This window comes from Lynx canadensis, chromosome A1 (genome assembly GCF_007474595.2).
Source record: "Lynx canadensis isolate LIC74 chromosome A1, mLynCan4.pri.v2, whole genome shotgun sequence".
Taxonomy (NCBI): domain Eukaryota; kingdom Metazoa; phylum Chordata; class Mammalia; order Carnivora; family Felidae; genus Lynx; species Lynx canadensis.
Genome location: NC_044303.2, coordinates 156442533 through 156458354, shown reverse-complemented (window position 1 = coordinate 156458354; position 15822 = coordinate 156442533). Strand labels below are relative to the sequence as shown.

The window sequence follows — 15822 nt, the reverse complement described above, 5'->3', positions numbered from 1 at the left end:
ACAATTTGAGCAACAAAATAAATGACATATTGATTGTAACCCAAAGCATATAATAAATATCCATGAATCCATACTGATATAAATAAGATTGAATACATGTGTAAATGGAGGAAGAGAGACAAAAATTTCATATAAGAGAATTACAAATATATGTAGATGTTCTCTGCTCCATAAGATAGAACATAATTCCACCTTTTTCTCCTTGATTGTGGGCTAGACTTACTCGCTTCCAATGAATAGATTATGGAAAAGGAAAAATAGTAACATCATAGTTGAGAAACTGTCAGACAATGCCTTAGCCAACCGATGTAAATTAACATCTCCTGTGATATTCCATGGCTATCATTTTCCTCTTGATATCTGTGAAAAGAGGGTCAGTTCACTCTTTCCAAAAGTGGTTTTCTTTCCCAAAACCTGTAACCCTAGTCTAATCACAACAAGTAAAAATCAAACATACCCAAATTGAGGGTCATTCTGCAAAATACCTGACCAGTATTCCTCAAAACCATCAGGATCATGGAAAAGAAGCAAAGACAGAAATCTGTTACAGACCAGAGGATGCTAGGGAGACGTGACAAGTTTATGCAGTGTGGTATCCTACATGGAGTTCTGGAATAGAAGAAGGACATTAATGAAAAAACTGATGAATAATATCTGGGCTTAGTTAATAAGAATGTGCAGACGTTGGTTTCTTCATTTTCACAAATGTACCCTGGTGATATAGGATGTTAACAATAGGGGAAACTGGGCAAAGGGTATATAGACAATATCTGTACTATCTTTCAACTTTTTTGTAAATCTAAAATGATTTCAAGATAAAATGTTTATTTAAAAAACTTTGTTGACCATTTTTTTATTGTATGGAAATCAGATAGTGTAAAGAATAAAAACTCCTTTGTGATAATCAAACTTTCTCCATTTACATGTTTTATTTTAATATTATAATTTTTCATATAAAATTTAATAATGTGCTATGTTACCCCTATTTAAATTTATGTTTCTTTTTTCATAAATAGTAGTGTCATCTATATGTAAGATTTAGTGACCATTTAAAAATCATCCTAATACCTGAAACTTCTAAACTATATAGATGGAGGTTAAAAAGGTACAAATTAATAGCTGAATATTTTGAGGGGAAGAAGTTCATAATTTACAATAGGGGTACATAGGATCTAAAATTGTGATTGTTATGGCAATTATGATTTTGAAAGTGCTTTTGAAATTGTCATGATATAGCACTTTAAGAACTTAGAAACTTTAAAAGCATTATCAATAAGGCAATACATAAATAGTAAGCTAATAGAACAAAAGAATACGTAAAACCATTTAAAACGAAATCTTTGTAATTAACTATGAAAATATAAGTACATTTTATATTCTTTTCTAGATTTATTATCTAGGATTGATTTGGATGAACTAATGAAAAAAGATGAACCACCTCTTGATTTTCCGGATACCCTGGAAGGATTTGAATATGCTTTTAATGAAAGTAAGTGGTTGTATGCTACATACAAGATTTATGTATCATGCTAATAGAATCATAGGACAGATGTTATTTGCTACTTTTATTTGCCCGTTATTGTTTTATGTATTTAAGAAATCATGACTTTTCCCTTCATGGTGAAATTCTTCACTCAAGCAAAAGAACCAAATTGTAATTTCCCATAATTGTCACATCACTTAAACCAATGGACATGAATTTGATTTGACTTATGCATTTCAGCCTTGAGCATTTAACTTGCTGGCATCCGGTTGTAATTCCGAATTAAATTATATAGAAAGATGCTACTTTTCCACATTTTTAAAATGAAATGACAAGCAATTATTATCTTTGACCATATTTTAAAGCATAATACTCAATTTTCCATGATTTTTTTCAGGCAACATCCTTATTTTAAAATTTATTAATTAAGTTATGAATAAGGTAAACTTTGCACTTGGGATTTGGGAGAACATACCATAAGTTACAGGGATGTTTCTGGAAGAAAGAATTGTGATTCACTGAATTGATAACATGCTGTTGTACCTGAAGGGCATTGCTGTTACAAGCTAGGTAGCATTTGAGGTGTAGCTTTCTGTTAGTTGCTCCATACCCACTACATTGGTGATTTGTTATCATGTCATAGTAGATATCCCTTTGCATTATCAGTTATAGGTATCAGCTTATATAATGATGGTCTCTGTATACTAGAAAATTAAGTGGATTTAAACAGATGATATTAGAAACTTTGATCTCTTTTCTGATATTTTCATGCTTTTTTTAGTAAAGGATATCTTATGCCAAAATATGTATGAGTAGTAATATTTTGTTTTTTTTTAAATTTCTTTATATTTTAATTGACAGAACTAAATGACCACTCAGACTAACATTGCCTTTTTTCCTTTGAAATGATTATTAGATTTTCTCAGAACAGGGATGGGTTGGGATATTGCTATTGTGGCTAAATCATAGAACTATGTTTGCTCTATGGATATCGGACATCATTTTTCATCAAAGTCTATGTTTCATCTTCCTTGAATATTTCTTAAAGTGAGTAAGAAACAAAAAAACAATAGACTTTTCTTTGTTTTCATTTTTTAAGTTGGGCCCACACCCAGAGTGGAGCTTGCACTCATGATCCTGAGATCAAGAGTCACATGCTATACCAACTGAGCCAGTGAGACGCCCCCAGAAGCAGTACACTTTTAAACTTTCCTTTTATTATCAGATACGTATGCACACAACCTTTCACACTTTTGCACACCCTTGGATCCACATATATTGCATTCAGACTTTTGTACATACCTACACTTTTGAATGTACATGTGCCCTTTTGTGTATATATACCATGAAGATGTATGCATCCTTGCACACACTTGCCATTTATTTTTTAAGTATCCTGGACACTGTCTTACATAAATAGTGACTAACAGTATGAGGCAGACATGGTTGAATTCTAAGAATAGAATGTCATTTTTAAGGATCTTATTTTTAGTATTATACAGTTCACTTTTGAATTCAGGTTAATGGTGAATATCTTTGAAGAGAGGTGAGGATTTGTATACAGGAAACTGGGTCTCAATGCTAACCCCCTAAAAGGGAAATTTTAACTTAGTATCTTTGGCAACTTCTTTTTAGCTTTATAATGACAAAAATTCTTATGAAAGCTTTGAAATTAAATTTTCATTACCTGATTGAAGCTTCTAATTTTGTATAAAGGATTTTAAAGTAGTTGGATAAAATAAGAATTTGGATACAAATTTTACTCTAACCCAATTTGTAACAAAGGGGAAGAGATTGTATTTTACCTTCATCAAATTGATACCTTGTTCTTTCAGATAACAGTACGTTTTCAAATACGTCTTGTGTTTAAAATGCCTGCCTAGCCAATTTTCCCATTGTTACAGTTGTGTAAGGCCCAGCTCAAATGTCCTTGCTGGTGAAGAACTCAAAGGCTTATCCCCTTTTACACTCACCTGTACTCCCTATGCCCTGGTGCAGTATTATGAGGAAGCACACTTTAGTATCACTAAAAAATAATTGGCCTTGTGGCAAACCATTTGAGTTTGAATATTGTCTTCTACAATACCTGATATTTATTGAACTCTTAATACATGCCAAGAAGTGTCCTAAATACTTTCAACTTATTAATTCATTTAGGCAAGTGATAGCATCTTTTGGGTCCCAGACTCCATAACAAATCTGATAAAATATATGGATACGTTTCCCAGAATAGCACATATTTTAGGTGTACATGTGAAACTTTACAACTGATTTCAGGGGACCTTAAGCTAAAGTGTCGTAAATCAGATCTTTGACACTCACTGGCAGGATTGTCCAAATCTTTGAGAAATGCCATATTTGCAATGTGATCAGGTATTTTTTTCTGGATAACGCTGCTCACATTCTTTGCCTCTTAACCTTCTTTTTACCTTTAACACTAGTGCTAATAGTTGGCTATTTTGACAGGGCCCATTTTTCCTAAAGCATCAGAATCTTTATCACTTTATGAGAATTATGATATCCAAAAATGAGTAAGTTAAAATGAAAAACAAAAAACAAAACACCTTTCTTTGTGATGTAGGTGCAAGTGGTCTAAGTAGTCTATTAAAGTCATTTACTGGCTTGGTAAGTCACTTCCCTTTCACACAGCAGTCTCACAGAAAATACATTTTAAATTTCAGCTGCAGAAATATTATACATTACTATATGTTAGGTACCTTTAAGGTTACTTTAGTCAAAATCGTAAGTTTTAGATTAGCAGATGCCCTCAATCTACCTGCATTGGTATCTTTTTTTTTTTTTTTCAGATTTACCCATTACATGTAGCTTTCTTTTCCATTTCAAGTTATTTTTTTAATGTTTATTTTTGAGCTTTGAGAGAGAGAGAGAGAGAGAGAGAGAGAGAGAATAAGTGGGGGAGGGGCAGAGAGAGAGGGAGTACAGAATACAAAGCAGGCTACAGGCTCTGAGCTGTCATCACAGAGCCTGACACGGAGCTCGAACCCATGGACTGGACTGTGAGATCATGACCTGAGCTGAAGTTGGATGCTTAACCAACTGAGCCACCCTGGCACCCCTACCTGCTTTGGTATCTTAAATGGGAATTTCCCTTTCCTGTAGAGACAAACAGATACATCTTGTAATTTATATGGCATCGTCTGACCAAAAAAGAGTATTGTAGTGATCCAACACAGTATCTCATGTTGAGAGTATTAGAGAACTCTACAAATAAGGATTAGCTCTTATTTTGCATATTAAAGAGTTAATTTTTATATGTAGTGAAATTGATTTCATAAAAATAGTGAAGTAGTTTTACTTGGGGTCGTATATTTCCTGGGTTTAGTTTCAGTGCTATAACTTTCAAGTTTTTATCCACTCCTTCATGCCCTCATTGAAAATCAAATACTAAGTTCCACTCTGAATGATCATGTCCTTCTTTGGGCTCTAAACTCTTTCTTGTGCCTTACTGCTCTTAGCATAGAGTCCAGACCCAATATTTGAGCCTTCTACTGTTGGTTCCCAACATGTTCTCCAGTGTTACACAGTTTGGCTCAATACTTTTTGTTTCTGTTAAAATGGATTGTTCACTATTATTTGAACTTTCTGTTCATTTTATACAGTTTTCTTTAAATTGCTGGGTAGAGGCAGGAGAGAGTAGGTTAAAGTAATTGGCTTGTGGTATATTTCTCTCCTGATTACCAGGAGAATATTCCTGGGACAGAATGAAGACAAAGTGTCCTGGTCTTTTCTCTTTATAAACATGCTGATACTATAAACTTTTAGTGAATACAGACTAATATTTGCTATGAACAGAGTCTTTATGAAATGCTTTGAGCAGGATGGCTGATTTGGCACTGCTCATGGTAAACGAACATATAGCAAACATATTTGTGGAAATAGGAAGTATATTTCTCTGAACAATATCATATAAGTAGTACCACTCTCTGGCACATAAAACTGAAGTATTTTGTAACCCAAATGCTGACCAGTGTATGAGGTAACTTTTTGCCTCACTTAGAGACCTCACTTAGAGACCTCTCTGGACCAGAGTGCTACTACTGAGAGGAAAGGATCTAGGAAGAAATGCCCAGGCTATCCCAGACCTCTCCCTGCTTTTCTTTGCCTGTGACACTAGATTGCTTATATCTTTGATATTATTAGTAAAAGTGTTATCAGTAAAATCTCAGAATTGAGTGTTGACTGCCTTGACAGTCCAAACCTTTGTTGGCTCACTTCCTTTCTCCTATTTTCATTTCTTACTCATACTTCAAGGCCTGGTTGAAAAATCACACTAGACCTATTCTAACCTATAGGGATCTTTCATTTTTCCAAACTTGTTTTAGACTTTATTGTCTACAATGAGTTGCCTGTGGCAGGTTTTAGATTGTTGATTTGCTTCATTGTTGTTTAATTTCCTGAAAAGTTGCTTAACTTTTTAATATTTACGCTTTTACTCCTCAGGTAACCTTTAAGCTTAGGAACTGGGACTATGTTCACAGCTGTAGCCAGCAAGGACCCTTATACATTATAGGCCCTCAAATGTTAATTTAGGTTAGAGTAATGCAGATCAGAATTTGCTTTAGAGTAATGAAGATGAAAACGCAAAGCATTGAGTACGTGGGGCCATTCTCTTACAGTAGTTAGATGTTTGCATCATGTTGATATTTGAAGAAAAAAATCTAATGAAAAAATGAAACTGTTCTGAGAAAGTTCAGACATTATTTGTCATACTTTTCATATTATTATAAATATGCTCTGAGTCATAGCAATACTGTTTGTTTATCTTCTAGAGGGGCAGTTAAGACACATAAAAACTGGGGAACCATTTGTTTTTAACTACCGAGAAGACTTGCACAGATGGAACCAGAAAAGATATGAAGCTCTAGGGGAGGTATGGTGATATATTCAACTTTAACTCCCCCCACCCCCAATTTTGAATAGTCAGAATGAAAGTTGTAAAGCTAAAACGGTTCATGAAGTCTTTCTAAAAAAAAAAAAAAATGACTTGAAAAAGGTTTTGCATTTTTTGTTTGATTATTTTAATGGTTATGTTTGAAACATATTCTAAGTTTAAAAATTTATGTTTTTATGTAAACATATACTTCCCATGACCTTAATATTTGGTAGTGAGTCATTACATCAGAAAACAAATTCTGCCAAATTTTATGTTTTAAATGTTTTTAGGAGGTTGAAATCTCTGCTGTGCCAGGTGGAAAAGTGTTACTTTAAATGCTTATCTTCAAAAAAAAAAAATTACCAATGTTAATTATATGAGGTGATGGATGTGTTAATAATATTAATCTTCTTTATCATTCTACAATGTGTGTGTTTGTGTATAATATATATCAAATCATCACATTTATTCCTCAATAAAGGTAAAAAAAAGTGCTTATCTCTATGAAGAAGATTGACACTCGTTTGGCTAATAAATTGGATCTCACCTACTTACCTTTGACTTGATAAAGGATTAGGCCTTGTGACCATTTAGGTTCTTCCCATGGTACTACTGGTAGGAACCCTTGAAAATGTCATTTGTCATTCAGGTGAATGTTTTTTAAAGCCAAAGGTTTTACTCATTCTATGTCATGTTAAGTATTTTTAATAAAATGTGTATGGACGCATTTGTTAAGTGTGGTAACTATACACTAATTTAGTTCTCTAAGGATAAGTTGATGTTTCTGTTTCCTGTTTTGATTCCTTACAAAACTGGTTAAATGGTAGCATAAAGAATATATGAAACTAAATTTATGTTTCCTGGGAGCCAATTCTCCATGTGTCTCTTGAATTTCTACATGTGTCTGAGCAAAGTCACTGACAACTTTTGATGTGGTCTATCTTTTTGAGGGTCTTTGTATAGGAAACAACTTGGAAGACAGAGATTGTGTATTCCTCCAAGGCAGAGAGCAGATTTTTTTTGCTATTCAAGAAAATGCTCCTCCCTTCCTGCACTAATGGCAAAGCAACCCCTTACAAGACTGGGCTTCATAAATGTTGAGGTTCCTTAGCTCTACAGTGTGTTCAGCCTCTGTCCTTAGCCTGTTCACATTGCCTTTTTGGGATTTGAGGGACAAGAGAAAGATGAAGATAAGCTCATGCTGCCTGCTCTACACTGAGTAATAGTCTTTTGTCGCTGACACAGGAGTCTAGTGTCTTTTAGCTGTATCCATGAAACAGTAGCAGGCTAATTTGTTAGCTTGCAAACAGGATAAAATATCAGGTCCCTCAAAGTTCTTGATATTGTTCTCCAGCATTTATATCTTTTTAAAAAAATTTTTTTGAATGTTTTATTTATTTTTGAGAGAAAGAGAGACAGCATGAGCAGGGTAGGCGCAGAGAGAGAGGGAGACACAGAATCCGAAGACAGGCTCCAGGCTCTGAGCTGTCAGCACAGAGCCTGATGCGGGGCTCGAACTCTCAAACCACGAGATCATGACCTGAGCCAAAGTCAGATGCTTAACCGACTGAGCCACCCAGGCACCCCTCCAACATTTATATCTTGAGTATATGTAATGCCCTGAGTAATTTCTGCTGCACATAAGATGTCTGCCCATTTCCACTTGAATTAATTATATGCTGCATACTGGTAATATGTTGATAATAGAATATCCATTGTATATGACCTGAGAGAAGAACTGGGGATGTTTGCTTTGTTATATTTGTATGTGGGGCTTACATTTTACTCTTTTCCATAAGCCATGTGTATTTGTTCACTTGGACAGGTGCTGTTCTCTGAATAAACTTTGTCCTTTTTTGGCATCTGCATCTTTTTCAGCCTTAATCTGTATCCTCTAACATCATCTCTTTCAAAATTTAGCAACTGTGTCTTATTACATAATCCCACGTGCAAGTGATTGCTTTCTCCTAGGATCTGCTACCTTTTGTTTTTTGGACATACGGAGGGTCACAGATTTAATTTTTGGTGGACCTTACTCCATGATAATCAAAATACAGTAAAACCTTGGTTTGTGAGCATAATTCATTCTGGAAATATATTGTAATCCAAAGCACTTGTATATCAAAGCGAATTCCCCTGGTAGAAATAATGGAAACTCAGATGATTCATTGCACAATCCAAAAATATTCATATAAAAATGATTACAGGGATGCCTGGGTGGCTCAGTCGGTTAAGTGCCCGACTTTGGCTCAGGTCATGATCTCGCTATTCGTGAGTTCAAGCCCCACGTGGGGCTCTGTGCTGACAGCTCAGAGGCTAGAGCCTGCTTCAGATTCTGTCTGTCTGTCTGACTCTCTCTCTCTGTCCCTCCCCTATTCACGCGCTGTCTCTCTCTGTCTCTCAAAAATAAATAAACATTAATTTTTTTTAAAAAAAAGAATGATTACAATACTGTAATGTAATACAAAATAGTAAAGAAAATACAAAATATAAAGAAAAATAAATAAATGAACCCGTCCTTACCTTTAAAAACCTTTGTGGTTGGTGTGAGGGAGACGAGAGAGGAGGGTCATTGTGTAGGATGACTTACACTGTCACTAATGGAATCACTACTATTTATTGACTCAAAGGAATCTTTTTCTGAACGGGGGCCATTGTATGTGCTTGCACAGATGTTGACTACAGTACAGTATTAATAAACTCTTGTCATACTGTATTTAATGTACCTGGCAGTAAGGCAGCAGAGGAAAGGGTCTATATCTGCAGGCAGCCTGACCTAGAGTGGAACAAAGCATTCCTAAGCTTACTCTTGTATGGAAAAGCAAAGGGCTGTCCATAGGTTATTTGAAGTGATAAAAAAAATACACTAGTGCCAAAGTTCTGAAAAACCACTGATTTCTGCCAGACATCACAGCCTGAGACCAAGCATCTAGGCACATGAGATGATCACCCACAATGTAGCAAGACAGAGACAGAGAAAAACCATTGGCTCAGTTGTGATCATATGACATTTGGTGTCATAGGCTACTTGTATTGCAAGACATCACTCGTTTATCAAGTTAAAATTTATTAGAAATGTTTGCTCATCTTGTGGAACACTCGCAGAACAAGTTACTCGCAGTCTAAGGTTTTACTGTATCTTGAACTTAATGATTATATATAGCTATATAGAGAGAAAATATTCTACGTTATCTAGATTTTTCACCTCCTGTGCCTGTATTCACATTTGTGTTGATGATCAAGTTGGCCCTAAATGATCACCCCAAATCACAAGATTTATTCTGTAATGCAGTGTAACTCAAATTTAGATCATTGGACTCCTGAGCTTCAAGTACCAATCCCATTTACTTCCCAATATGCGTATATATATATATATATATAGAGAGAGAGAGAGAGAGAGAGAGAGAGAGAGAGAGAGAGAGAAAGTAAACATAACTTTCTAGCATAAAACTTGTCGCAACAAAAGATCCAAGAATTGGAGAAGGAAGTCTGGTTGTTACAGCCTTTTGTTCCATACCATCTTGCTTCTCACGTCCTGTTTGAAATACTTATTTTTCATTACTAATCTCACTGTTGAAGGCTGGTTATTAATTGAATTTCATTTCCTATATTTTAGCATTGAGATGTATGAGTTTTATATGCGAATAAGAACACAGTTTTCACTATGGTGAATTTGTTCAGTGTTCATTATGGTGGGATTTAATAATACATAGGTGTACCTATATTTTGTCCATATTTCTTCATTTCTATTTCTGAGCTATGCTTTCCAGTTAGACTTAACTACCGTACTATCCTTTGTTCATACCTTGTACTTTTATCTCATACTGTTTTCTCTCTTTGAAATGCCCTCTCTCCCTTGTTCACAACACCCGTACCTCCACCTGCCTTAAGGTTTTGGCTCAGATGTCTTCTTTTCTGGGGAGCCTTTTCTCATCTCCTCTGCTACTCTTTCTCTTCTTTTCTTCCCAGTTCCTTTTTTCTGATTCTCTTTTTTCTGCCTATCTTGCCTTCTTCCAAGAATGATTTAAGGTGACTTTAAATATGAATATGCCATTTAGCAAGGTTAAAAATTAAGTTAAAAATAGTAAAATAGAATTTTAAAAAAGAAAATAATGTTAGTAAACTAGTGGCATGAGTTTGCTTTATTTCTCTCAAGCTACTTTACTTTGTGTCACAGTGTTTTTTTATGCATATCTTTAAGCAATTTGGGAAAATTTTCTGTGTTCTCATATTTGTTTAATAGGAAATGAGTGTGATAACACATATGTAAACTAGTATGAATTCTGGACCTATGCATTTTAGGAAATTTCTTAATTTTAGGAATTTGAACATAAAGATATATTTTCATATCAGAGTAAAGGAAAATGATATGCTAATGATAATTTTCCTGTTTGTAAAAATATTTTCCATTATTTGCTAATTACCATTTAATTTCTAAGTTTTAGAATTTTACTGCTTTGCTGATTAAAATTATTTGATTAAAGGTAGTCCATGTTTGTGGCATTTTCTTTCGGAAAATTTTTTCCTTCATAGTCACACTCTAGACCTCTGTCGCTGTAATTCAGAAAATAGAAGTTCATGTATAATTGTCTAAAATTCCTAGAACATAAATAAACCTTTGCATTTAAATCCTGGAAATAATTTAGTATTTATTGTTACCTTTATTGTTACCAGTAAGATCTCTAGTTCGATTAAATGAGAACCTGTAGAAAGTATCTCACCACATCCCGAATATAGAAGCATTTAAAAACCTTTCTTTTCATGGATGTGAGGGTGGAATACAGAAGATAGTGTAAATTTGAGTGTCTTGTCTAGAAGCCTGCCTTAATAAACAACTTCTTACACGCTTAAGATTGAAGTTTTAGGGAAACAGATTCTGACTTTAGCCAGCAATCTAAACCAAAACCCCTTCTGTGTTTTTTTAGTATGTTCCTACTAAATACTGAGTTTTGTCTTCACTGGAAAGCTACTATGTATGTTTTGCAACTGCCGTTTTAGTTTATGTTTATTTCTCTCTTAAGGAGATTATTATAGCAGTCATTCAGCAGAAATTGTTTTTAAGACTTGCTCCTGAAATGCTCTGTCATTTCTATGTAAATTAAACTTATTGTGTAAGTAAAATAAACTGAGATGTCAGTTTGTTTTTAGAATGCAGTTCCATAACTACACAAAAGAATACTTCTTACATTTACATAGTTACGTTTTTATAGTCAAACAAATGCTTTTGCTAATATGTATTTTTTTTATTTTACTATCTACATATAGCTTGATAAAAATATATAGCCTATAATAAGTTTGGATAATTTATCTAAATTTAGAAAGATACTGTCTGGGTTTAAGGAGGTGGGAGAGTGGTGTGAAAGTGTAACTTTCAAAATAGAATTCTTTAGTATATGCTATATGCTAGAGTTGAATGCCTGAGAATAATGTTTCTGGTAGGCTCAATCACAAAGACTGGAAAGGCCATCATGTTAAGTAGTAAGTAGAATGATGAAAACTCAGCATGTAGTTTTTAAAATTTTCCCAACTATTTCCTTCATGTCGTTGCTGAATTACTATTAAGTGGAGAATTCATAATCCAGCAGAAATTCTAATGAAAGAGAGATTTGATTTTCTTGCCTAATTTGGATCTTTGCATTTCCTTTAATATTTATCTTTATTACCTCTTTAAGAATTAATAAATTGTTAATGTGCTTAATTAGAGAATAGCAGTGATAAAGTAGTCTTATGGTGCATGGCTCTTTATTTTTGGATAGAATCACAGGAAAACAACTAGGGGCATAATTTTTTTCACGTGTGAAGCCATCTGGTCCTGCATTTTTGTTTGTGGGAGTTTTTTGATTACTGATTCAATTTCTTTGTAGGTTATTGGTCTGTTCAAATTTTCTGTTTCTTCCTGTTTTAGTTTTGGTAATTTATACGTTTCTAGGAATTTATCCATTTCTTCTAGCTTGTCCAGTTTATTTGCATGTAGGTTTTCCTAATATTCTCTTAACAATTATTTGTATTTTTGTGATGTTGGTTGTTATTAACCCTCTCTCATTTGTGATTTTATTTTGTTGAGTCCTTTTTCTTTTCTTTTTGCTAAATCTCACTAGAGGTTTAAAAATTTTATTGGCTTTTTTTTAAGAACAAGCTCCTGATTTCATTGATGTGTTCTATTTTTTTGTTTTGTTTTTTTAGTTTCTATATCATTTATTTCTTCTCTAATCTTTATTATTTTTTTTCCTTCTACTGACTGTAGGCTTCATTTGTTGTTCTTTTTCTAGCTCCTTCAGGGGAGTTTGAGACTTTTCTTACCTCTTGAGGTAGGCCTATATTGCTGTAAACTTCCCTCTTAGAATTGCATTTGCTGCATCAAAGAGACTTTGTACCATTTGTTTTCATTTTCATTTCTCTCCACGTAATTTTTTATTTCTTCTTTTATTTCTTGGTTGATCCATTTATTATTTAGTAACATGTTATTTAACCCCCATGTGTTTGTGTTCTTTCTAGATTTTTTTCACGTGTTTGATTTCTAGTTTCATAGTGTTGTGGTCAGAAAAGAAGCATGGAATGACTTGGATCTTTTTGAATTTGTTGAGACTTGTTTTATGGCCTAATATGTGATCTTTTCTGGAGAATGTTCCTTGTGTACTTGAAAAGAATGTGTATGTTCTGAAAATATCTGTTAAGTCTATCTTGTCCAGTCTATCATTCAAAGCCATTGTTTCCTTGTTGATTTTCTGTTTAGATGATCTGTCCATTGATGTAAGTAGAGTGATAAAATCCCCTACTATTATTATACTAATACTGATTAGTTCCTTTATGTTTGTTATTGTTTTATGTATTTGGGTACTTTCTTTTTTTTTTTAATTTTTTTTTCAACGTTTATTTATTTTTGGGACAGAGAGAGACAGAGCATGAACGGGCGAGGGGCAGAGAGAGAGGGAGACACAGAATCGGAAACAGGCTCCAGGCTCTGAGCCATCAGCCCAGAGCCTGACGCGGGGCTCGAACTCACGGACCACGAGATCGTGACCTGGCTGAAGTCGGACGCTTAACCGACTGCGCCACCCAGGCGCCCCTGTATTTGGGTACTTTCATGTTGCATACATAAATATTTACAATTGTTATATATTCTTGTTGGATTATCTCCTTAATGTTTATACACTGCCCTTGTTTGTCTCTTGTTACTGACTTTGTTTTAAAGTCTAGTTTGTCCAGTGTAAGTGTTACTACTCCAGGTTTCTTTTGATATCCATTTTCATGGTAAATGTTTCCATTGCCTCACTTTGAATCTGCAGGTGTCTTTAGGTCTAAAATTGGTCTATTGCAGGCAGCATATAGATGTGTCTTTTTTTTTTTTTTAATATTCTGACACCCTGTGTCTTTTGATTAGAGCTTTTAGTCTATATATATTCAATGTAATTATTGACAGATATGTATTTTTTGCCATTTTATTGCTTGTTTTGTGGTTGTTTCTGGAGATTTTCTCTGATCCTTTCTTGTATTTCCATGTTTTGCTGATTTTCTTTAGTATATATTTGGATTTCTTTCTCTTTATTCTTTGCATGTTTATTTGTGACTTTTGATGTGTAGTTACCATTAACCTCTTCTGTATATAGCAATCTGTATTAAGTTGATGGATATTTAAGTTTGAACCCATTCTTTTCTCCTCTCCTCCCCACAATTTAGGTATATGTTATTATATTTTATATCCTTTTATCTTGGGGGTTCCTTGACTTATTTTTTCAGGAATATTCATTTTTACTGCTTTTGTGTCTCCTGTCTTTATATTATCACTTTTGCTCTCTCCTTTCCACTCAAAGAGTCACCTTTAGCATTTCTTATAGGGCTGGTTTAGTGGTCATAAACTCCTTTAGCTTTTGTTTGTCTGGAAAACTCTTCATCTCTCCTTCTGTCCTGAATGATAGCCTTGCTGGATAGAATATTCTTGGCTGCACATTTTTTCCCATTCAGTACTTTGAATATATCTTGCCACTCCCTTCTGACTTGCCAAGTTCCTGTTGAAAAATCTGCTAGCCTTGTGAGTTTCCCCTTGTAAATTAATGACTTCTTTTGTCTTGCTTCTTTTAAAATTTTTTTATCACTACACTTTGCCAATTTAATTACAATACGTCTTCTGTTGGCCTCCTTTTGTTGATTTGATGCAAGTACTCTGTGCTTCTGGATCTGGGTGTCTGTTTCCTTCCTCAGATTAGGAAGTTTTCACCTATTATTTCTTCAAATACATTTTCTGCCACCCCTTTCTCTCTCTTCTTCTCCTGGTACTCCTGTAATATGAATATAATTATATTTGATGTAGTCACTGAGTTCCCTAAGTCTTATCATTTTGTGTATTTCTTTCTTTTTTGTTCAGCTTCATTGCTTTCCATTACTTTATTTTCTATGTCATTAATTTTTTCTCTGCTTCTTCTAGCCTGTTATGTATCGCATCAAGTGTGATTTTCTTCCCTATGTTTATGGGGAAGCAAGAGCAAGAGAGCATGTGTAAGGGAGAGGCAGAGAGGGGGAGAGAGAATCCCAAGCAGGCTCTGCACTGAGAGCATGGGGCTTGATCTGAGGTACTGTGAGATCATGGCCCGAGCTGAAATCAAGAGTTGGCTGCTTAACTGACTGAGCCACCCAGGCACCCACATCAAGTGTGTTTTTAATCTCATTTATTGCACTCTTCATCTCTGATTCTTTTTTAAGTCTTTTATCTCTGTAGTAAGGGTCTCACTGATGTCTTCCATTCTTTCCTTAAGTCCAGTTAGTATCCATGTGATTGTTTCTTTAAATTCTCCTTCAGGCATGTTACTTATATCTTTTTCATTTAGATCTCTGGCCTTGACTATATCTTGTTCTTTCATTTGGGATAAATTCCTCTGTCTTCTCATTTTGTGTAAGTCTTTGCCTGCTTCTCTGTGTTATAAAAGGCAGTTATATCTCCTATTACTGAAAGTAATGACCTTATAAAGAAGGGGTCAGTAGTGTCTAGGGCCTAGCACTTTGGGGAGTGTGTGCTTTGTGTGCTCTTCTGTTGTTTTCTGGCTGCTCTGTCCTTCAGGCTGGTCATCTGCAGTGGTTCTTCTTGCCTGCTTTTGGTAGTGGTTATTTCTTGGCCTGAATGTGGCGAGTTTTAACTGGGTGTGCTCTGGTCTGCTTGTGAAATGAGACCTGTCACCACCTCCACTGGAACTGAGGCCCTGTAGAGCCCTCTGGTCTGGAGACATCGTGTAGGCAGGGGTTTTTGCTGGTCTTCTGGGGTGGGGTGCACCACACTGGGACTCAGGCAAGCGTGACTGAGAAAGGCAGTTCCACAAACTCCTGGTGGATGAGACTTCGTGTAAGTAAGTTAGGTAGCCAGTGTCCATGCTGTGCTGCTTCCCACAGGTGACTCTGTATTTATGGTAAGGGGTAAGGGAGAGAAATGGCACTGGCCAGCTCCTTTGTTCCAGGA

At 34.9% G+C, this 15822-nt stretch overlaps 1 protein-coding gene across 8 annotated transcripts in view; it reads left to right on the top strand.

Moving 5' to 3' along the window:
* The window catches only part of FAM172A (family with sequence similarity 172 member A), a 436993-nt gene that overhangs the window by 48703 nt on the left and 372468 nt on the right, over window positions 1-15822 (top strand). For 6 of the 8 annotated variants that reach the window (XM_030324802.1, XM_030324786.1, XM_030324762.1 and 3 more), the window contains 2 exons: window positions 1388-1489; window positions 6274-6374. In XM_030324802.1, coding sequence (XP_030180662.1) covers window positions 1420-1489; window positions 6274-6374 — 171 coding nt within the window. In that variant the 5' untranslated portion in view covers window positions 1388-1419. The remainder of the gene's footprint in view (window positions 1-1387; window positions 1490-6273; window positions 6375-15822) is intronic. The other 2 variants (XM_030324769.1, XM_030324778.1) reach the window with 1 other exon arrangement.